Raw genomic sequence first — 22,622 nt, 5'->3', positions numbered from 1 at the left:
CAACCCATATGCAAGTGCATAGTTTAGCCACTAACATCAAACAGATGTCTCTATAAACACTTCAGCGTATTCCACCTTTTGGCAGTAATCCTTGAAAACAAACATCCGGTTGTGAGTTCTCTGTTATTTCTCTGTGTCATTAAACTTCTGAGAACATAAAATATTGATTTTCAAACTGGCTGTGTCATGACTTTGAAAAACAGAAGTTTGTGATTTTAATTAACCATGCACCTCTATAAAAATATTACTAGCCCAAGCTATCAATAACTAAAATGGCTTTGTGTTTATCCCTCCATCTATAAAATGCCACAATTAAATACACAACTTCAAAAGTATATTTTATACTTTTCAAGGTGCTATAAAATGTAGGTATAAGTCATTTTATATATAGCATATATTATGATAAAAGAGAAATCATTAACCCATCTGAGTGTTCTGAGAGCAAAAAAGATGTCTATTTAACAAACAGATAAACTAATTTCACCTCACAGTTGAAAAAATCAAACCTAAAAGAGCAAGGTCTATACGTATTGTCAGCTTAGCTGAGAGGGACAGTGGTTTATGAAGAGTTCAACTGATGTGTTTAGCTTTACCAAAGGTTGCAAATATACGTCATACTCAATTTATACATTTCTTGCTGTATATCCAAAATATTTTCAAAATGGAATTATTTCACATGAATGAGCAGAAATACACCTGTACTGTACCTCATTGTACAAATATAATGCATTCTCAGAAACCCTTTTGTACAGCGAAAATTCATAAAAAGAAAAACCTACTTCCACTATTTCTTATGGGGAAAAATTACAATCTGCTTTGGACCCTGAACGTTTTTCACCAAAAATGACATAATAAACAATAATAACTAACATTCATACTGTGGCTTGTGTTTTTAGTAATAACAAAAAACACTTCTTACCTGTACTATATAGTAACCACTTCATTTGCTTTTTGTGTAATTACACACAAAACTCACAATTTTCATTTTTTAACATCTTTAAGGTCCATGATAAAGTCTAAACCACACATTTTCTGACACAAAAAGTAAGAGCACACACAATAGTGAACAACATAGAACACGGTGAACTGTATCACATGACTCTCATGCCATGCTGTAGGCTCTTTGCTAGCTTTCACCCGTAGTAGTCAGTGGAATGTGCTGGGTATACACACTATGAAATGAGTTGCATGATGCCTTCCTCTTCACTCTTTACATTTGGCGGAGGTTTAGAAATTATTCATAAAAAGAACATTCGTAAAAAGAGGTACGGGTGTATATATTAAACGGCAGCTCTGTTTTGATTAAAGCTGAAACAGACATCTGTGTGGGTAAAAAGCACATCTTAAAAAGGCCAGATTCTGTGCTACAGTATCAAACATAAGGAGCCCACATAAAAGTAATTCAGTTGCTTTCACCTTGAAAACACTTGGATTTAGACTGGAAAAAAAACAGTGAACAGCTTCCTTTATCTAATACATTTATTAGGATTTATTAATAAACCACTACACAGGCACTATAGCTCAAACTTTGCAATTACTATCAAAATACAACAATCAGAAACAAAATGCTGTCACATGCTCTTTAAAAACACCTGTATCTTCTATTAGCTCATCTGCAGACTGCATACTGTGGCTAGACAGGCAATTGCTGCTGACTGAGCCTTGGCAGGTCTTGTACTATTTGCAGGACGTTTCCCCTCAGCTGAATGTACAGTATGTGTCAGAAAAAGAGATGACCTAGATTTAAATGTTTATACGTTAGGTTCTCATGAAAAGACAGTTACAAGTCTTGTATTCTGTGCAAAAGAAGACTTCAAACAACCACTCTACTAACACACTAAGGCAAGACAATGACAAAAAATAACACTATATTGTTTCAACATGAATAATGGTGGTGGTATACTGACCATGCAGAACACATGGATTTGTTGTGTCCCTGCACAATGAGATAGCAGGCTAATGAAATCATGAACAAATGCAAATAAATATTTGCTCCTTTTTCTAAATTTGCAAAACATCACAAACTACCGTTTGTAGGTTAATTACAAAGACAGTGAGTCGATGAGCCCAGGTTTCTGCGTTCAAATCTACTCTCACTTGTCCCCTAACCTCATAGCAAATCACAAGACACGTGGCAGTTCACGTAGAGAATACTTGGAGGTAATGCTTGTTACAACAAAAGCCCTTACATCTGATAGTCTGCTCTTTAACAACTGATGCATTCTTGAGAATTGTTTCACTGAACTAGATAATGCATTCCAGACGTACAAGCTCTGTCTAACTGAACGCACTCCAGTTTCTTCCATGATCAGAAATACCTGTACTGTTCCAGTTTCTGGAAAGTAGATTGAAATGCTGGTGCCTTGGATCTGTAGGACAGTGAAAACTCACTCACAGGGCTCAGCAGTGGCTCCAAAGGATGAGAGAGGTAAAAAACAGTGACTTGACTCTATACCTTATATGCTGTACCAAGCTGGTCTCATAGTATCAGCCAATCGTAATGAGGCCATTCCAAGCCTTAGTTTGCCAAGGAAACAGACCACCGATGGGTGGATAACTGGAGAAGATACTACGAGCCACCTTGAAACCATGTGCTTGACCTGGCACTTTGCAACTGCAAAGTTCATGGGAACACAGACATCCTGAAAATGCTATTGCGTGTCCGCCCCTTGCCTTCTGGCAGGTTCCATCTAAATGTTATTGAATGTAAAATAAATATTTTTCCATGACCATTATACAACCATTATACACACCCACTTGCAACAACATCATACTGAGAGGGCTAGCAAATCAAGCTGGATAATAGCACAAGAACTAAATTACACTATGTTGCTAAAGTAAAACAATAAGAATTATTTCCTTATGTACCTGAGGAAATACTTTGTTCAACTAGTGTAACAGGGTAAATCCAGCAAAGAAGTAGAGCACAAAATATATTTGTATTATCATGCACAGAAAGATTTCTAAGATTGAATGTATTGGTAGTCACAGTAAATCCAGGTTAACGTGTTGTTTGAAATCAATGTCATCGAGTACTGTTAGATATATATTTAAGGTTGTCTGAGGCATCTCTTCAACTATCGTCACTGGAAAAAAAAACATACCACTTGTACAGGTTATGAAATGTATGGGAACCTACAGATGGGATAATAACTCACTGTGTTTTGCTGGAAGCAGCCTTCAAAAAGACATCTGGTTTTAATTTTAAGTCATAACGTCACTGGAAATGCTATAAGGCCTTTCCTTGACTTTGGCTCTGCAACTCTCTAAAGTAGTTTGCAAACTGCAGCCAAGAGACATTTAATCAGGAACCAAAAAGATAATGTTTGAACACAAACAAGGCTCCTCTCTGAAGCTGTGAAATCCTTTTCAATACTTGAGACACAAAAGAAAAATATCAGTTAACTCACAAAAAGCTTTCAGGTCCCTTGCTTTTAAAATGAAATCCTACACAGCGGATTGTATTTCTGAAAAGGAAACCAACTCAATTTGCCTTTTGATATTCTAATTTTCCAGTTTAGTCTATTAAAATAGCTCTTGATGTAATATAAGAAAACAAAGCTGCCAGTTCAGTAAAGCAAAAACTAGCTCATAAAGCCTATGGAAAGTCAATAATCAACCGGAAGATGAAAATAAGGCTATGAAAAACAGATATTTTTAAGTTCTTCTAATGCCCTAGCTAACCAACTGTACTGTACAAAGTACTTTTTACAAGCTCTCTTCACTAGTAATAGATTAAACCAGATCACATACAGTACAATGTAGGGGACAAGTGTATTAGTTCAGTATGGTATATCGATCATCTGCAACCTTTAGAGTCAGGTCTTGCAAGCAAGGTACTGTACATGAAGCTCACGCCATTTCAGCACCGACACTGAAAAGTTAATTAGAAATAAACATTAAATGATCATTTATTTAATGTAGATGAAACTATCATACATCTCCTAGCTTATGCACTACATTCAAGACAATATGCAGCTATATTAAAAAAAAATGTATTTTAAGTTCCAGATTACGAGCAAGTGGTCAGACATCAGCGAACTAAGGACTGATAGATGCAAATATCAAATATTAAATATACACTTCTAGTTCTTAATAAAAAATCTAATCATGCATATAATATAAGGAGACAGCTTTTGCCAGTGAAATATTTACTAAAAAATCTGCAATCATCCTCTTGGGAGGCTTTGATGATATAAACTGACTGTAAGAGCATACATTTACAGTATGAAAAAGTATACATCTTACTATATATGTATTTTGGATACTGATTAAATGTTTTTTCAGGATTTTGATCCTTTAAATCAGTATTAAATATATCATTAATAACAGTGACATACATGCTGTGATTGTGACTGTTACATAAGCACTAAATCACGTCAATAATGAGACAGTTTAATACTACCTGTTGAATGTTTAGGTGGGGAAAAAAACACAGAAAGGATCCAATATGCTCCAATCATCAAGACAGCAATGCATTCATACCATTGATATGATGGAGGCTGGACAAAAGAATCAACACCGGTAGACTCTCTGACAATTAATCAAGATTGTGCATATACAGTACAATACCGCCATGGAGAACATTACCAAGTGTGGTGCAGACATATAGAACTATACACTAATCATTGTGTATAACAAGCAGTTATACAAGCTTTAACAAGAGTCTAATTACTACAGAATACCACGTGTAGTGATTGATGGCAATCTGAGAGTGGAGCGCTGTATTGACCAAGTCTTGGGACCTCAGTACCTTTCCTGCGGGCTCAATCTGTCTTGCCAGTTCTACAACAGAATAATACATGTCCTCAGGAGCTCAAGTTATAAATGTTTTCCTGTGAGTATGCTTGGATGCCCTGCTTGCCAGACTTGAGCCTCATTGACCATTTGAGGGATGAGCTGTAACAATGTACAGCATCTAGGCCTAAGAGACCAATAAACAGATACTTGCTTGACTAGGCTCTGTGAGAGGAAAGAGACAGAATCTCACAAGAAAGCATCTGCAACCCCTGTTGCAAAGCATGTGTTGGATATAGAGCTTATTGTGTTTCCAACAGTGGTCACACACACAACTTGTCACTGACTTTCATAGCTGCCCCCCTGTTGACCAACCATAGGGTTGATGACAGTGTGAATTTGCCTAGGTCAAGAAAAGTTCTATTGAAACAAAAGTATTCTGTAATTTTACTGATTATCTTGTGAAATTGTTGGTGTTATAATTGATACATTTATTTTAATGCTCAAAAAATGTGTTCTCTGTATTGACATTTTTTGTCAGATTTTCTGAATCATTGCTCCCAGATGAGTTTAATTTTGAATTCTTAATGGGCAGACTCTTAACACTTTATATTAAGTGGCTGTTCATGAATTCATGAGGAAAAAAATAGTTAATCTGAACAGTACATTGTGGCACTTGTATGTATTTTTTAGTGTTACCAATTTGCTTATTTTTTATACCTAGGTTAATCAGGGATTGTACGGATCTTCAATAAAGCTTGTCATTTTGTGGATACAAGTTACATGTTCTGCATTATTTGTGTCTTCATCGGCATATTATCTAAAATATAACTTTATTGGACAATTAACCAAATCAGCATTGTCACACATTCCTGTGTGTTTCAAGGATAAACATGTGTCTGCTTATAGCCAGTCACTAATTCTAGTTAACAGTATTTAATTAAGCCAATGAAACACCTAATAACATGTAGAAAATAGCAAAAGAGATTATTTAAAAATGTTACTGTAGATATACTCCCTTTTCATCAGTACTCCTCAGAGATCAAAGATTGCTTGACATATAGATACACTTGTACTCTTTAAATTCTCCAATGCGAGAATAACTGTAGAAAAAGGAGAGTGTGCAACTACACAGATTGGAAATCACATCAATTTTGATAAACCTTACGACAGACTGATCACTTAACATGGTAAAGACAAACAGAGCTCCACTTACCTTCACACGTCTCCGAGTCTGGTTTAAAAACATAACCCTTGGGGCAGGTACAGCTGTAACTGCCTGGCATGTTTCGGCAGAGTCCATTATCACAGAGTAGCCTGTTGACTGAACACTCATCAATATCTGAAAAAAACAAGCGATACAAAGAGGTATATATTCAAATGTTAATGTGGTAACAAACAATTTGACAAAGAAGATCTCAGTAAGCCTAGTGAGAAGTACTCCACATTTCTTTTGTTTACAAAGGGGTCAGTTAATAATTCCTTCTAAAAGTGTAAACATTTGGGCACATGCAACTTGTTGGTTTTCTATTTATTTCGGGGTACTGTTTTAATGTTATCATTTCCAAAAATGATCATAATCTGCTGGCTGGAAATAAAAGTCAAATCAAGTTAAATCAAATACATCTAAACTGCTCCTTTATATAATTTTTATTGTGCTTTATCTTATCTTAACTGCACTTAAATGATAAATAACCAATTAATTGTCAGCATTTAAGGAAAAAAAAAGCCAGTTCGATAGTACTGCATACTGCAAGATTGCAGACTAGATGAGGCCATTTGATACTCGATAGCAGCAAGGTAAATCTACAGTTTCATCCAGCCATTACGTAAGGGAGTCCAGACATTGGCATTCAGCCACAAGGGTGGAAAACTTGTTCACATTCCCACAATTCTTTATGTAAATAAGCGTTTCCTTTTCACGGTCCTACAATAATTCATTTGTAGTTTCCAATTGTGACCTCACCTCCTTGTTTATGAACTTGTTAAGGTTGACCAATCTATACTGTACCTTCAGGTGGGTAGCTGCGTCAGCATGCGTAGGCTGCAAAGGAACAAGTAATAGGTTTATTCCATGCTGAAAAAAAGAAGAGAGAAAAAACACAACGTTTCGGCCGTGGAGCCTTCTTCAGGTGAGACACCTGAACAGACACCTGAAGAAGGCTCCACGGCCGAAACATTGTGTTTTTTCTCTCTTCTTTTTTTCAGCATGGAATAAACCAAATACTTGTTCCTATATTGTACCTTGCTCATTACAGTACAGTACTTCATTCACTGTACAGTACTTACAGTGTATCAGATCTTGTTTTAATGTCCTTTGTTCTAGACTGGAAAGGTTTAGTTCCTTGTCTGTACCCCTGAAACCGAGACTCATTCTATTTATTCTTCCTGATCTTCTAATACTAATACTAGAATATCATTTCATGGTTTTATGACCAAAATTGAACACAACTGAATATTTTCAAAAAGGCATTAAAATGCATTGTTTTAGCCTTACATCTAAATGATTAAATGTAGGTATTAAATCTGAATTTACCCTTATTTACACATTGTAATAGACAATCCTCCAAGTGAAAAACACATTTTCAATCATTCTGAAAGTAATTACAAATGAAAACCCAAACAAATGGGTCAGATAAGATACAAACCTCTTAGTAACAGCAGTTGTAAATGAGATCTGATGTAATGAATTGCATTCCAAATCACATAACAAGCCAATTAGGCTCCACCTGTGTTCCACTGTCATGATTCTAATGAATCATTGGCAATTTTCAAGTTTGTGGTGCAGCTCCCCACACTTGGTGAGAGTTGAAATATGCTAGTTAAGGGTATAAGAATAACATCCCTTATATAGTTCAGGTGGGTACCTGCGTCAGCATGCGTAGGCTGCAAAGGAACAAGTAATAGGTTTATTCCATGCTGAAAAAAAAGAAGAAAGAGAACACAAAGTTTCGGCCGTGGAGCCTTCTTCAGGTGTGTTACCGACACAGTTCTTTCCTGTTTCGTCTGATTCATAGCCAGAGTTACAGATACACCGGTAGCTGCCTCGAAGGTTTTCAAAGACTCCATTGGGGCAAATATCAGGGTTCAGTGCACACTCATTAATATCTACCAAAAGCAAAATGAGTGAATTGAATTGAATTAACTGAATATTTTCAAAAAGGCATTAAAACACACCTGAAGAAGGCTCCACTGCCGAAACATTGTGTTCTCTTTCTTCTTTTTTTCAGCATGGAATAAACCTATTACACATCCCTTATTTGCCTACATGTGCCATTATGCAATGACAAATTATATTTTTAACCCCACCTAGCCCCTCTAGAATCTTAGTGCCATTTATGCTACAATTATTCAGTACTAATCATGCTCCTTATTTAATAAAGGGCAACTTAATGTAATCTTATTATTGAAAAAAAAACAGTTAAATATTCATTTAGAATGTTTGTTATTCTCCAATTTCCATGATCCTGTTAACTACAGTACATTCTCTGTTCAGCAGATTAATAATGGGGCAAGGGGTGTCTGTTCTTGCCAAATGTTTGTTAAATCAAGAATGACAGTTTTTATACTGTCATTATACTGTATATAATATACTGTATATACAGTATATATACTGTGTATCTGGTTTCTAGATTTGTGACTTATTATTTTAATGACTGAAATCAATACAGTCAATGGAAAATGTTCCTGTGCCTTTTTTAGCATAAATATACTGTGCAACCTCTTTATGTCATGTGTTATAAATATACTGTATAAAAATCTCTAAAACATATGAAATACAAGCAATGTGAGCAATAGACCATTACAAGCTATGGTACTCACAGTATATGGTATTATCGATATTACTGAATTTTAAAATTATGTTCAGTACTGTTACTTTTCCCTAGTTTTATTAATTCCACATTTAGAATTTAAATTACATATTTTTAACAATGTAGTGTATTGTTTAAATTGTTTTTTTATTTTCTAAAGTATAGAAAACACCCATCATAAATAATTTACCTACTCTTTAACAATTGCTCTACCCCCTATAAGACACCATTAATACAGTATTCATGTCTTTTAGACCTATTTAAAGGTATATTGTACAAAAGATGTGTTTTACGCAGTTTGCATTCTACTAGAATTGTATTCATATCTGTCTCATTTTGTGTGCGTTACTTTCCTGTATTTGTTGTTTTGTAAATGCCTAAAATACTGTGTCATATTACACACATGATTCCTGTGTCAAATCATGATGCACTACATTAAACATTACACTACATTACACTATCCAGTTATGTAATTTAACACCATGTTACAATAAATGTATATGATCAATCATTAAAAATGTTATTCCTTCTTATTTTGCCCTATTTTTAAGAAGAAATCAAGCCTTTTGCCCAGACTAGCTACTGCTTTACCAAACATTGGCTTGAAATAATTTCCAGCATTTCTGATTTCCCTTTGGCAGATTTTGTCCATTAAATCCAAAGTCCTTTCAAGTGAATTCCATTAAATTGAGTATACTGTAATTCTGACTTTTAAACTTCTTTTACTGCTGTACCACAGAGAAAAGGCTTGTAATTGTTTTTTGCCTTCTCTACAATAACCGTTTCTGTCTCTCTCTTGGCAATCTGAGCATCTTCAGCCAGCTGTTGTGGCTGATGAGCGGGACTGGTTCATGGGCCAAGCAATGAGGTGGAAAACCATGAGTCTCATCCTTCCTGCTTTCAGTGAAATGTTTAGGTCAAGAATCAATTCAAAGAAAGATTGTGAAAATGTTATTAAACAGAGAAGTACAAAGCCCTCTTTCCCCAGCAGTCCTTCATCACAAAAAAGATAATGGTCTGTTACCATTTCATCTGTCAGTGGAGCACAGCATGAGTACTGTATTTATCATGACAATAATATCTTAGAATTAAAATCTAATTAAATGAAGTCTATAATGTTTTGTATAGTTCTTATATGCTATTTTGTTATCCAATTTGATCAGTATGTGTCTCTAGTGTCACAAACAAAGAAATAGCAAAGAAGTTGAAGAGCATTTATGCAGTAGGCAGTAAATAATAATATGTTTTGGAGAAGCAACAAGTGTAGTTTACATAGCTGCGTGAATAATACGATGTGAGGAGAACACGTGATGTGAGTTTTTTGAGAGTTTCTTGAGTTTCCGAGCTACAGTATGTACTGGCCTCTGCTTTGATGTTAAGCAGCCCCGTTCTCTCAATTACGTACAGATCTTGGCTTTTAAACTGCACCAGTTTAAGTGTATATTCACCTTTAAAATACATTACACACCACACATTCATTACATGTCATGAAATATAACCCATTAATTCCTATTTAATCATTATTCATCCCAGTCATTTTCTCCTACCCACAATATTTTCAGCTATTCCTAAAATATCATCTTGGCAAATCCAAGTAAGCCCTGTGTAAATGAAGAAAAAAGACCTAAGCGCAATTATTTGTTTAATCGTGCCACAAAACAAGGTCAAATAAAGTATATTTCCAACATCGCATAGGACTTTTGCTACATAATAACGGATGGTGTCATTTCAAGAACAAAAAGTCTCTGTCTACTCAGTTCTTCCACTGCTTACCATAAGTCTACATACTGTACGGTATCCTTGGCAGTCAGCCTTAAATCTACATTGTAAATGCATTTAAAGCAATATATTTCTTTCCCTAGTCCTTTGCCATTTATGGACAATATGTCATATATACTGTATAATGCATTGTGCTGTGCTAAGGCAACTACATAATGAAGTAAACTAAAATAAAAATATTTTATAATTAATTTCTAACATATACTGTACATTTCATACAATGCACACTGCAGCTGGTGAAGGCATGGTCTATATAGACCATTAGGAATTGGAAAGGTCTGGACTCTTTTTGAAGTAACAACATTTGACAATTGTTAACGGGAATATTTTGGCGTTTTTCTTTTTGCCAACACTACACACGATTTTTTAAGCTCATAAAACTATGTAGTAGCCAGCTATAAAAATCCACATGCAAAAAGCACTTAATGTCCACGTCTAACCTCATTTGGAAACAAAACAGCTCTGCTGCAAATAAAACAGACAGACATCCTCAAACAAATATAGTAAAGTAAGAAAGGACAAAGTAAATAACCATAGGCAAAGAATACATTTCAGAAAATAAAAAGAGATGATAATATTAAGGTACACTGCATTAAAGAGGAAACTATCTGTGAAGTAGACTAAATTTATAAACCACTTGTGATGCAAACTTCTGAGTCATTTTAGGAGGTCAGCTGAAATGTCTTGTTCTCTTCTTATTATCCATTATTCTAAAAAATAATTATGTTTGTTTAGTTTTCTTCCAAATGAATTCCGTACTGAGCTGCCATTAAATATTTGGAGATCTGAATGTAACTCTTCAAATAAGTGGGAACTGGAATTGTTTCTGATTAATGACTGTTATTTGAAACAGATTTTATATAAAAGCTGCCCAGGAAGCAAACGTAACTTTTACTCATTCCTGCAGCTAATGAAGAAATAGACTTGACAGACAGAGGAAATTAGAGTGGGTTTAAAGTGTCTTTTTTTGTGCATCAAACATACTGCTTTACTTACCGACACAGTTCTTTCCTGTTTCGTCTGATTCATAGCCAGAGTTACAGATACACCGGTAGCTGCCTCGAAGGTTTTCACAGACTCCATTGGGGCAAATGTCAGGGTTCAGCGCACACTCATTAATATCTACCAAAAGCAAAATGAATGAATTGAAGCTGTTAGAAAATAATAAACATTTACCCATTAGGTATTTAGTTCTGTAACACAGAGTAATGTGTGCCATAGTAGGTAACACTTCTGTCTTACAGTTCTAGTGTGCTGGATTTAATGCTTTGCTGGGGCACCCTGCCTGTAGAATCCATATGTTGTGTCCCTAGTTGTGTGAATTTTGTATTGGAAGAAATTGGACCCCTTGCTCATTTATCCATTCTTCTCTGCTACAATTACAGCTCTAACTTAGCTATGATACATTTTAGGTGAAGACAAAGACTAATTTCTATAAGGAACAAGTAAAGGTTTATTCTATGTTGAAAGGAGAAGAAAGGAAACACAACAATTCGGCTGTGGAGGCTTCTTCAGGTGTGAAAAAGACAGGGGAGTCACAAGAGATTATATAGGGTACGAAGAGATCTGGTAAAAGATTTAGAGGAAGGCATAGTGGGTCGCAGCATAACTAGGCTGAAGTAGTTCAAGTAGGTAGCTGCGTTAGTATGCGTAGGCTGCAAAGGAAAAAATAAAAGGTTTATTCCATGCTGAAAAGATATGATTTATTGATTTATTTCTATAATACCTGCCCTTCGAAAAAAATCGGTTTGACCTCTTTCTTACTTACAGATATGATTTTAATACGTTGTGACTTGAATAGTCTCAATAGTACATGTAACCACTGATAGTTTCAGCAGACGTTTTAGTCATAAATGTCAAAGTAGTGAAAATTATTTACCTCTTCCTTCCACTGAAAATCCAATTCCACTACCACAGAGAGCTTGAAATTCAGCTGGAACAAAATGATTCACAATTAGTCATTTAACACAAAACTGATTAACGAAAGTAAATAAAGTGTAATATAACGAAAGTGTAATATTATGGGGGCCCTTCTTTCCCTTAATAAAATAGGTTTATATTTGTTTGGTGATGAGGATATCAGACAATTATGTTATTTCTCACAAATTCATATAGGATAGACACCCACATGTTTTCAAGTGTTTTGCCTTCACTGAAATCATTGTCTGTGAAATGTAATCTATTCAGTTAGAAAACTATTTGGTTCTAAGAAACGTTATGAAATGTAATTCAAGTCCCTCAGAAATCGGAAAAAAAATAAGTCCTAAACCACAATGTCGTCTTACTCAAAATCCGGCAAACCAACTAAAAATTAGGACATGGAAACAGATCATCCTACAATTATAGAGTTAACTGAACTTTTCATGCCTAAAGAATAATTTTGAAACCTTAGCAGTTAAAATTAAGTACTCTTAAGAAACTATTTCCAATAAAGTATGTAGTATGAGCCTGATTATCTTACTATCTGATTCTCAACCCTCAATATTCTGCAGGTAACTGATATTTCTGATACAGATTTCTCCCTTTGCATTTCTGATTTATGTCCGCACCTCATTAAGTCATGTACTGAAGTCAGGAGCCCACATCTTCATTAAATCATCCACTGAAGTGAGAGGGATAGAGCCTGAGGTCAGTGCTGTAATTCAGCTTATACTTGAAGCCATTTGGCAGCACTCATTATTTTCATATTTGTAAATCACCCAAAAATTTCAAGAACTGAATAATGCACAAGAACTTAGAAAGAGTTTCATTTCTGTAATGACGTTTAGAAGACTTTAAACACCATCACCGCTGCAGCATAAATTTTCAATTTAATGTCTTCTTGTGCAACATGCACTACACTGAGGAACCCTGGCAAAACCTGGCTCCAGGCTCCTTCGGGGCATCCCATAAAAGTTTGTGATCAATCTGAAAGCAATTCTGGATCTTTATGTTCTACATAAAGCAAAGATACCAGCAGTACTTCATTCCATTGGGAAAGTGTTTTTTTTTTTCCTGTAAAAGTACAGAAGATTAATGTAGTTAGGATGTCCAGAAGAGATGGTACTGAAAGACTTTGTCACCAACAAAGATGCCCCTGTGCATTCTCCCACTATAAAAACAGAGCACAAGAGTGTCTAAGAACAAAATAGCACCCTTTATTGTGCACAGATGCAAAGTCAAATGCTACCCCTCTTTATTAAGCAAGATAGGCAAACAAAATATTTAATACCTTTGGGAAAAAGGAAAGAAAAAAACAGGCTAAAACTTCCTCAAAGTTGTTTGATCACAAGGTGCTAGAAAACGCTCCTTGGCATATCCTTGAGATCTTTCCTGGCAAGGGGATTACTGAGACACTCCAAACAGTGTTAAGTCTCCTAAAGTTCCAACGAACAAAATATAAGGGTTTAAATCCCCTGATCCCCGTACTGTGTAAAACTCATACATCCCCACTCAGCAGGGCTACAGTATGTATCCACTGCATCACTTTATTAAAACAGAGTAGCAATAGAGATCAAAGTCAAATCTGAGGAAAGAGGCAAAACTTTAAAAAAAATTACAAAGATGCTTACGAGAAAGGCACCACAGACCACACCAAAAGATAAGAGGATAAATGTTGACAATAAATTTACAAATTAACAACAATAACACAGGAGTGACATACATTAGACATTGGCGGTTTTAACATAAACATTCTGATATGTCTCAGGTGTCACGTGGATGAGCACCCCCTCACCACACACTGGTATAGATTGAGTTCTGGCTCCTGAGGATAAACAGGAATGTAGGCCTAATCCAAACCAATATACAGACGTCCCAGACACACACAGCAGATGCTTTTGTTGAAAAAAAAAACATCTGCCTGCCAAACTGAAACCCTAATATTTCAAAACCATAAAACAGGTTAGAAATGTCAGCTATAGTCCCCAGTCCCCAAGTTGTTAAGGCAGTACAAATTGGGGACAGCTACAGTCTGCACAGCTGAAGAAATGGTATCAAATTCTAAAATCTGTAAGAAGACACCTTTCTGAATACTATGAATTCTATGCATCCTTGCAATCGGTTTACTGTAGAAAAAGCAGAAATGCTCACTATGAAAATGTTTAGTTTTCACATTTTATAGAGGCAGAAAAAAGGCTATAAATTACTTAAATGTCAGGCATTACCCTCCACCATAATGCGAGTAGACCATAAGCACACTCAAGTGGTACACAGAGAGAAAAATCTTTAAACAAATTTTGGTGCAGCTTAAACTTCAAGCTAAAGTCTTTTCTCCATCCTAAAAGAGAGGCAGCATGATTGGAAACGTGTTAGAGTCAAGCCACGAAGAAGCTACTATATACTGCACAACACTTCAGCAGAGAATATTTCTCAGTATTGCAGTAATTCCCAGAAAGTAAGGTTGTACTGTTAACATAGTACATGCGCACAGTTCTCAATACTCTGGATTCTTGCTACTTGCATGTATTGAATATAGTTGAGAATGCCTGTTAGGAACAGAACAGTAGGATCTGTGGACACATTTCCCTTTGCCTGTAGATCCAGGGGATTTACAAGGGGTTTTGTGTTGCGCCACTAACAAATATCAGAAAGCTGAGTTAACAAAGATTCTTCAATAAAAGGTTAAAAATGGGGTGCCAATGTGGGTAGACAATGGGTTTATAAATGCACATTTCATACTGTATTTAATTTAACTGACAATCCATCTAACCAAAGGAGTACACCTAGAAGCCTAAATGAAACCTTAGAACCTTTGGATGACTGCAGAAAACATGTACAGTATTTTCAGACCTTTATTGCAATTACAATAATAACAAAGCTCTGGTTTTGACACAGTGGTTGTTCAACCACTGATGCTGAAGTGGTTTTAACACAGAATATTGTCTCTTGAACATTCGTTCTCTTATTCCTCCTAGAATGTGCATTTGAGAAAAACGTAAGGTCTTCTTTCTCACTAAAGGAATCCTAAATATGCAAGCAGGAGACAGACCTACTGGAGAGAATGTAAATCTAAAGACAATCATCTTTTTCAGGCAGGCACTCTCCTATTCTCTATCGTCTTGAAACAGATGATGGAAACCTTGAATTTATCAGTTATGTGGAAGGTGAAATAGTGAAAAATGGGCACCTGAGTTCCTAGCTGGACAGGGCTGGCATGGCTCCCCGAAGCTGTGATCTGAATTGGCGCAGCAGCATTCCGACTTGGTGACAGCTCCCGGGAATGGACGCACACAGACGCCTTTCTTGATGGCTCCATAGCAAGTGCTGCGCATGTGAGTGTCTGAAACGGCATGAAGAAACCTTCTATATTTCACTGTGCTGAACATCCATCCCATGAAACACAGTGTTTATTCCCATCCATATTTTGGGACCGTTATTGTGCTTTCTGTCTATATTTGTAATGTTGCAGATAAAATATTCATACAATCCATCTCCAGATCTGTTATTCAATACCTACCTATTCAATTAACAATGGGTGGTTAGGCCATATTAATCTTGCATTATTTTTATTTTATTTTAGTTTATTGAGCATTCATTCATCCTAGCAAGTTGTTAGCAAGATTATTTGAAGAGTTTATCAAGATAATCATTGTTTCTGTACTTAGACATTTAAAAAATTCTAAATCAGTGTTTAATAAACGTAACAAATTAAATGATACTACATTCAACATTATGGGGTTACTACACACTAAAACACATTTTGAATGTGGCAATACTTACTTTGGATAATGTATGGTAAAGGTGTCACTAATGGGCACCTTTATTATATATTGTTTACAATACATATTGTACTGGATGTTTTTTAAATGAGAAACTGCAATTCCAGCAACATAATCTGAATCATGTACTTTACAGTCAGGCGAACCCACGTAAGTGAGCAAGTTACAGATTCAATGACTCACATTCCAAATAAATTGAAAACAGCTTGGGATATCGCACCAGCTTTGTGTGAACAAGTTTGCCCCCTGCCTCCTGAGGATTAACAATCTCTTACCCACACAGAATCTGCCATCAACTCCAACCGCCAGGCCTGCCAGGCACTCACACCTGAAAGAGCCCTCAGTGTTTATGCAGCGCCCATTCATGCACATCCCCGGGGTCTGACATTCATCTACATCTGAAGCAAGACAGGAAAATCTCAGTGGAAATAATCTCAAAGCAGGAGAATTAATGTTATTCATACAGTATGTGCCATCAGAGCTCTCAGTACTAGTTTATCTCCAGTATCGTTATAATAATTTTTCTTCCGTTTGCTTCTTTTTGCAACATGGGCTCATAGTGTTCCCTGGAGCACAATGCTTCATTCTCATGCTTGGCATAAAGTACTGAGTGAAACCGATAGGACTTCTAGATTGGTGGCCTTGCTCTGTTCTTCTCAACAGATCCTCGCATGAACCACTCACTGGCCCATGAGAGGAGTGATCTGATGCCTCTCTTCCTAATAACCTGGACTGGTTATGGGACTGTTCAATTGAAAATAAGTAATATACAGTAGGAAAAAATATTAGTGCCTTTTTAGTAGATGACTGATGACAAAAAACACAAAAGGGCAGTGCACTCAATACTGGGGCTCTGTAACATGGCAGCCGATTTGGGAGGTGAAAAGAAGGTGGAGCTGCCAGAGGGTGGTGATGAGACATTCCTTTATGCTACATTCTCACAAAGAAATTAAGGAATTAGCTGCACCTGTGATCAGCCATCCCTATAAAGGTCATACAGGAAGGAAGGGGGTTGTCTAATCAGACCCTCACCGGTCTTCCTGACAGAGAGAAGCAAAGATCTCAGGATGAGATCACTCCCAACATTAGGAAGAAAGTTATTTTAACCTAAACTGGAATTGTTCTCTGCCTCCTTGAGATATTAGCAACAGCCTCGTTTATAGTCATGTCAGCCACTGGTAAAAAGAAAATGCTTATTTGGCAGACTGACCAAACTGGTCTGACCTAGTGAGGACATTTTCCACTGTTACTAAAGGGTTAAAATGGGGACCTAGGCATGCCTTCATTGGAACTCACATCAAGGTGGGAAAGAAACATTGCATTGGGGTGGTCCGTTTGCCATCTCGACTCATCTGTAATAAGGATGATTTATGTGCAGATTTTCCTGCTACATTACCAATCAGAGGGGATCTGTTACAGTCTCACTGCACAACATTAAAGGAACCAGTCATGTACACACAAGGAAGGAAACTTGGATTAACAGTATTGCTGTTAGCGTCTTTGAATAACGAACATTTGTGATGTGATTTGTTAATGCCTGCGTGGTGCTCTTGATCATTTAATTAGTACCAGACAACTTATTTTGAGTGAAGCACATCCTCAAGCTCTTTGTTTCTCACCCACCAATGCAGTAACGACCACTAGCTGCCAGGGTAAAACCAGGCTTGCAGATGCACTTGAAGCTCCCATCCTCATTGATGCACATTCCATTTAAGCACATGTTGGTGGTAGCACACTCATCATGGTCTAAGAGATAAGGAACAACATGGGTTTTCACAATTAAGAGCAGTTGCAGGCTTCCACCTCAAGAATAAACAACCTAGAGTAGTCTTAAATAATGTACTAAGGCACCTTTTGCTGCATATCTGTTTGCATAAGCATCAAATGTTCTTGAACTAGCCAGAAAAATATGTATTTTTATACTGAAGGAGCCATAGTGTGGCGATTTGCACTATTTGTACTAGAAATCAAGCACAGCACTACAATTAAGAAGAACTATTAGCTATTTTCACACCAATCTCCTGAACCCACAATAGTTTTCCTTTAACTTTTATTAACAGAAGGCTATTGTTTATATAATTTTGTGGGAAACAGTGACACCTAGAAAGTCATATGGTTTTGAAGGGACAAGTTCCAGATGAATATAATGTGCAAGTATGTGTGGAAATACATAGTGGAATATATTGAGTAAAATAAATATTTAAACTTGTATAAATAAAAAAATAAATATTTAACCATGCTTAGTAACCACAATCATCACTAAAATACAAACATAAAAAGTCAAATGTTTCTGAGTTCAACTTCCATATTCTAATTTTTCTCACATCAGAGCAGCTGTAAAAAAAAAAACTTCCTGCGGTTTCCAGGCTTTCACTAGTTAACAGAAATACTAAGGACAGGATTATTTAGAGTTTCCAGGAAACTCTAGGTTACATCAGCCTAATATAAACTACAACAGGACAAAGAAGCATTTTATTACCAACACAGTTTTTTCCATCAGGAGTCAGCTCAAAGCCAGCATTGCAGATACATTGAAAACTGCCATCAGTGTTCACACATCTCCCGTTTTTACACAGGACTCCATTCTGCAGACATTCATCGATGTCTTGAAGGAAAGAACATGCAGGAGCAGTTATATTTTATCACATTGCTGATCACCTTTACCTATGCAACACTTCAAGAATTGTAACATAAACAAAAGCAGATCACATACATTTAGATAGCAGCACACAGACATTTTGGTTTTTCCAAACTGAACATTTATGGAATTGTATTAGATTTGTTTCATTGATTTACACTGGAACCTGGTTCTTACGTGCATTGTTTAATGGGCAAAACATATGGTAAAAAGAAAGTGGACAACAGCTTTGAAATTAATTAAAATATTGAAAAGGACAAATCTGAATAATTGTACATAGTATATAGAATTTAATGAGATACCACGTATTTTGATTTGCAGAGAAAAAATAATCTGCCCTTTTAGCTTTAACAAAAATCCCTTTATTCAGATACAAACCAAACATTTGTTACAGAATTAATATTTCAGTATAATATGGAAAACTTCAGATATAAAAAATAAAGCATCTCTCACCAATGCAGGCCTGTTTGGTGGGTGTTCTCTGGAAGCCTGAATGGCATTTGCAGTAGTAAGAACCAGGAGTATTCACACAGTCCCCATTGGTACAGGGGTTAGATGAACACTCATCAATATCTGTAATAAAATAGATATGCAGAGATTAAATTCTCTCAGTTATCAAAGTTTACAGTTGGTCTAATACCAATACATACTCCTCTATGTATAAAAACTTGTGAAATATTTTAAAGAAAAAATACTGCCTACTGTACAGTAACTTATTAACACTGTAAGCATATTCCTTACTGTTTTTATATTTTACACCCCTTAAAAGATAGTTTGCATGAACATAATTTTTATCAGAAAGAAACTTGGGTAAATTCAATGTCAAACGCTTTGGGAAAATAAAATACTCTGGCTGCTTTTTTTACATGGATATTGCAAGCCAAGGTAATGAAATGAACCAACGGCAGTATGAAGATATCATTTAGTAGAATTAGAATTCTTAATTACAAATTAAAATGTACCATACCAAGGCAGTGCAGCTATGTCTACATTTGAAGAGGTGTGTTAAATGCATGACATGCTTTGATTTCTGTGCTGTTCTTACCAGTACATTCCCCCCGCACATCTTGTCTGAATCCCATGTTGCATTCACAGCGATAGCTGGAAGGGACAGGAATACAGCGCCCATTGAGGCACAGGTTGGTGAATCTCTGGCAGATGTCAACTGTTTGGTTTAGAGTTTCTGTAAAATAAGCAAGTCCATAAGTAAACAACCCTGACATTTGATTAGGCTTGAGTTAAATGAATAGTGTATGTATCAAGATGAGAGTAGTTTTGAAGCTTTTTTCTTCTTCTTACAATTACTGTATGATGAAATCAGAGATCTAAGGAAGCCACTAAAACAAGGGATTATTTCAAATCTAAATGTGAAAGTGTGCTTGTGTGACCAGCTCACATTTCTCAGCAGGAACCATGAAACAGATATAGAAGATGGTGGATGTCCTGGACAGTACGTACAAGTTTATCTTGAATTTATAATATACTTATCTCAGGATTGGGAAAATAAAGCAGCTAGTTTGTGATCACAAGATGATAAGCTCAGAAACTGGTGAACAGAACAAATAATATGATTCTTAGATAAAATACTTCAAGAGTTTGGGAATACACAGCAACGCAGGTAGTGGACAAAAAAAATAAACAGGTGTGATTCTTGAGGCATGGCTGGCAGGAGCTTCAGTACGCAAGACAGCTCAATGAGCAGTGTGTCTAAGGTTAAGGTGATACAGGCATGGAAAACCAAGGGAATGACATTCTCTGCAAAGGACACCACTGAGTGAAAGTGAATACTCAAGGAATCATGATATCCGTGTCTTAATCTGAGTTGCAAGGCAAAAGAGGTGAGCAAATGGCTGCGCATTTAAAATTGCAAGGCAAGCAGTAGGTTTAATCTAAAACTAAAAACTCTGTTGAAAACATTTTGAGTGAGATACTATATTCAGGTTGCAGTGTACAAACTGTTCATCATACTCCAGTGTCCAGTCAAGAGTCCAGTGGCACAAATAGCATGGGTAACTTACTATTGAGCAGTGGAGAACAATAATATGATGCAGATAGATTATCTTTCACCATGTTCTCATCAAAGGTATGAGTGCATGGGTGGCACCAACCTAAAGAACTCTACCATTACAGTCTCTAGTGCTTTGTTCCAGCAGTGAAGGTTTTGTGGGGCACACTTTCCTGCCTTGTTTTGGGTGTACTCGCTCCCCCAGAAGGCAAGATGAACAGTAATCACTGTGAATTCTGAATGAACAAACCAAAAATCAATTCTCAATGCACGCCTTAAACTCACCAAAATCTGGGAGTGGCCTGTGAAGTTGGCCGGTTTGGACTCGTTCTCCAGTGATTGTGGGATCAAGCTCACTGGGCACAAAATGATTTATTCTTCCACCTGTAATTCCAGGATCCACTTCTGGGAAGCCTCCTAAAGGTATGCCTTGAATGCACAGCCTCCGATACTCATCTGAAAAATAGAAAAGGATTTTTTATAAACTGTATTAAAAAAACAAATACAGAAATTAAACAAGGACAAAGGACTTATTGAATGCATGATAAATTAATATTTACTCAAGATTCAAGAGAGATTCCTTTTTAAGGTTTGAATGGTTTCAAATAGCATCTTTTCACTATGCAAATTTGCTGAATCAACAACATAGCAAAACACCTGTAGGACAGGTACAGCACTGCAAACTCACTGGAGTCTGTCAAGCCAAAATGTGAAGAAAATCCAGAATATTTAATACTATGTGTTACAGACATATTCACCCCCTTCCAATGATGTCTCTTTAGAGTTACAAAAGATTCCCTGTGAATTTTTTAAAGTTAATATTTTTAATCAAAACTTAATTGATGTCAGAGTCAACTGCAAGGAGCATTCAAAACTTAAATGCTGATTCTGTAAGTATTTATCCCCTTTTCTATGGCCCAAAATCTAATCTAAACTAGTTCAGGAGCACACAGTTACTGGGACAAGTCACAGAATTAGTTGAATAGCCTCTGTCTGTGATATTATACCATTTACCATGGAGGTGAATATTTTTAGAAGATATTGTATTGGCATTTCTGCAGTAAGTGTTAAAACTATTTTATTCTCCGTGAACTTCTATTTTTTTTCTGAAATGTACAGCACCGTGCCTAAACCAAAACATGGTTGCCACCAAAGAGGGCAGAATTATTCATTCCTACTTCCTATGCCCAATTATGAAGTCCTTAGTCCACATTTAAGTGATTCCAGACTGAATGACATTCAGCCGGTGACATCTTTAATTTCTGCAATGTGGGTAAGATGTTCCTTTCCTCACCTGAACCCCTAACGGGGCACATTTCTGGCACAGAGCCCAGGGCCCAGCAGCGTCCCAACTCACAGCAGCACCGCATCTTACTGAGGAGTCCAGTCAGCTCCTGAGCACAGCGCCCATTCACCAGGCTGGAGAAGCAGGTCCCTCCTCTTCTGTCTGTGACAGAAGCACAGAAACAGTGTGCACTTTCTACAGTCCAGCACCTCAATTTAATTTAAGCTTGCAAGTTATAGTCTACTGTCTCGTGTTCCGTATAAAATAACCTTTTCCACTAATGGTTTGCTCAGTGCCTCTTAAATAACTGTAAATTAAAGACGCTGATACAACAGTTCCTCACAACCGTGTTAAAGGTAATGCTGGATATTGTTGTTTATATTGTGTAATTCTGGGTATACTTTGAAATACCTGTACAACAAAACCAGTCATCTCTCGTGAGCTTACTAGATGGATACTATAAAAGCTAAATAAAGTGCTACAATTTAAAATGCTGTCCGATAAATGATATTTTACTGAGAAAAGGCATAGTAAGAATTACAGTTCATTTTTTCGTAGCTTAAAGAGCTGCGTTATTTTTATGCTCTACGTTCTTTACACCCATATGGAAAGTACAGTAATAATAAAGATCTAACTGAAGATCTGTTTGTTTCCTTAAATCATTCCA

At 36.3% G+C, this 22,622-nt stretch overlaps 1 protein-coding gene across 1 annotated transcript in view; it reads right to left on the bottom strand.

Moving 5' to 3' along the window:
• Nucleotides 1-22,622, bottom strand: part of fbn2a (fibrillin 2a) — a 113,261-nt gene that overhangs the window by 53,722 nt on the left and 36,917 nt on the right. The window contains exons 9-19 of the mRNA XM_006626927.3: nucleotides 21,965-22,117; nucleotides 20,956-21,126; nucleotides 19,711-19,848; nucleotides 19,119-19,238; nucleotides 18,507-18,632; nucleotides 17,651-17,773; nucleotides 16,303-16,425; nucleotides 15,436-15,588; nucleotides 12,208-12,261; nucleotides 11,325-11,450; nucleotides 5,954-6,079 (exon numbers count right to left, since the gene is read on the bottom strand). Coding sequence (XP_006626990.2) covers nucleotides 5,954-6,079; nucleotides 11,325-11,450; nucleotides 12,208-12,261; nucleotides 15,436-15,588; nucleotides 16,303-16,425; nucleotides 17,651-17,773; nucleotides 18,507-18,632; nucleotides 19,119-19,238; nucleotides 19,711-19,848; nucleotides 20,956-21,126; nucleotides 21,965-22,117 — 1,413 coding nt within the window. The remainder of the gene's footprint in view (nucleotides 1-5,953; nucleotides 6,080-11,324; nucleotides 11,451-12,207; nucleotides 12,262-15,435; nucleotides 15,589-16,302; nucleotides 16,426-17,650; nucleotides 17,774-18,506; nucleotides 18,633-19,118; nucleotides 19,239-19,710; nucleotides 19,849-20,955; nucleotides 21,127-21,964; nucleotides 22,118-22,622) is intronic.

This window comes from Lepisosteus oculatus, chromosome 3 (genome assembly GCF_040954835.1).
Source record: "Lepisosteus oculatus isolate fLepOcu1 chromosome 3, fLepOcu1.hap2, whole genome shotgun sequence".
Taxonomy (NCBI): domain Eukaryota; kingdom Metazoa; phylum Chordata; class Actinopteri; order Semionotiformes; family Lepisosteidae; genus Lepisosteus; species Lepisosteus oculatus.
Note: the sequence above shows the minus strand (reverse complement) of the source record. Positions and strands in the feature narration are given on the sequence as shown.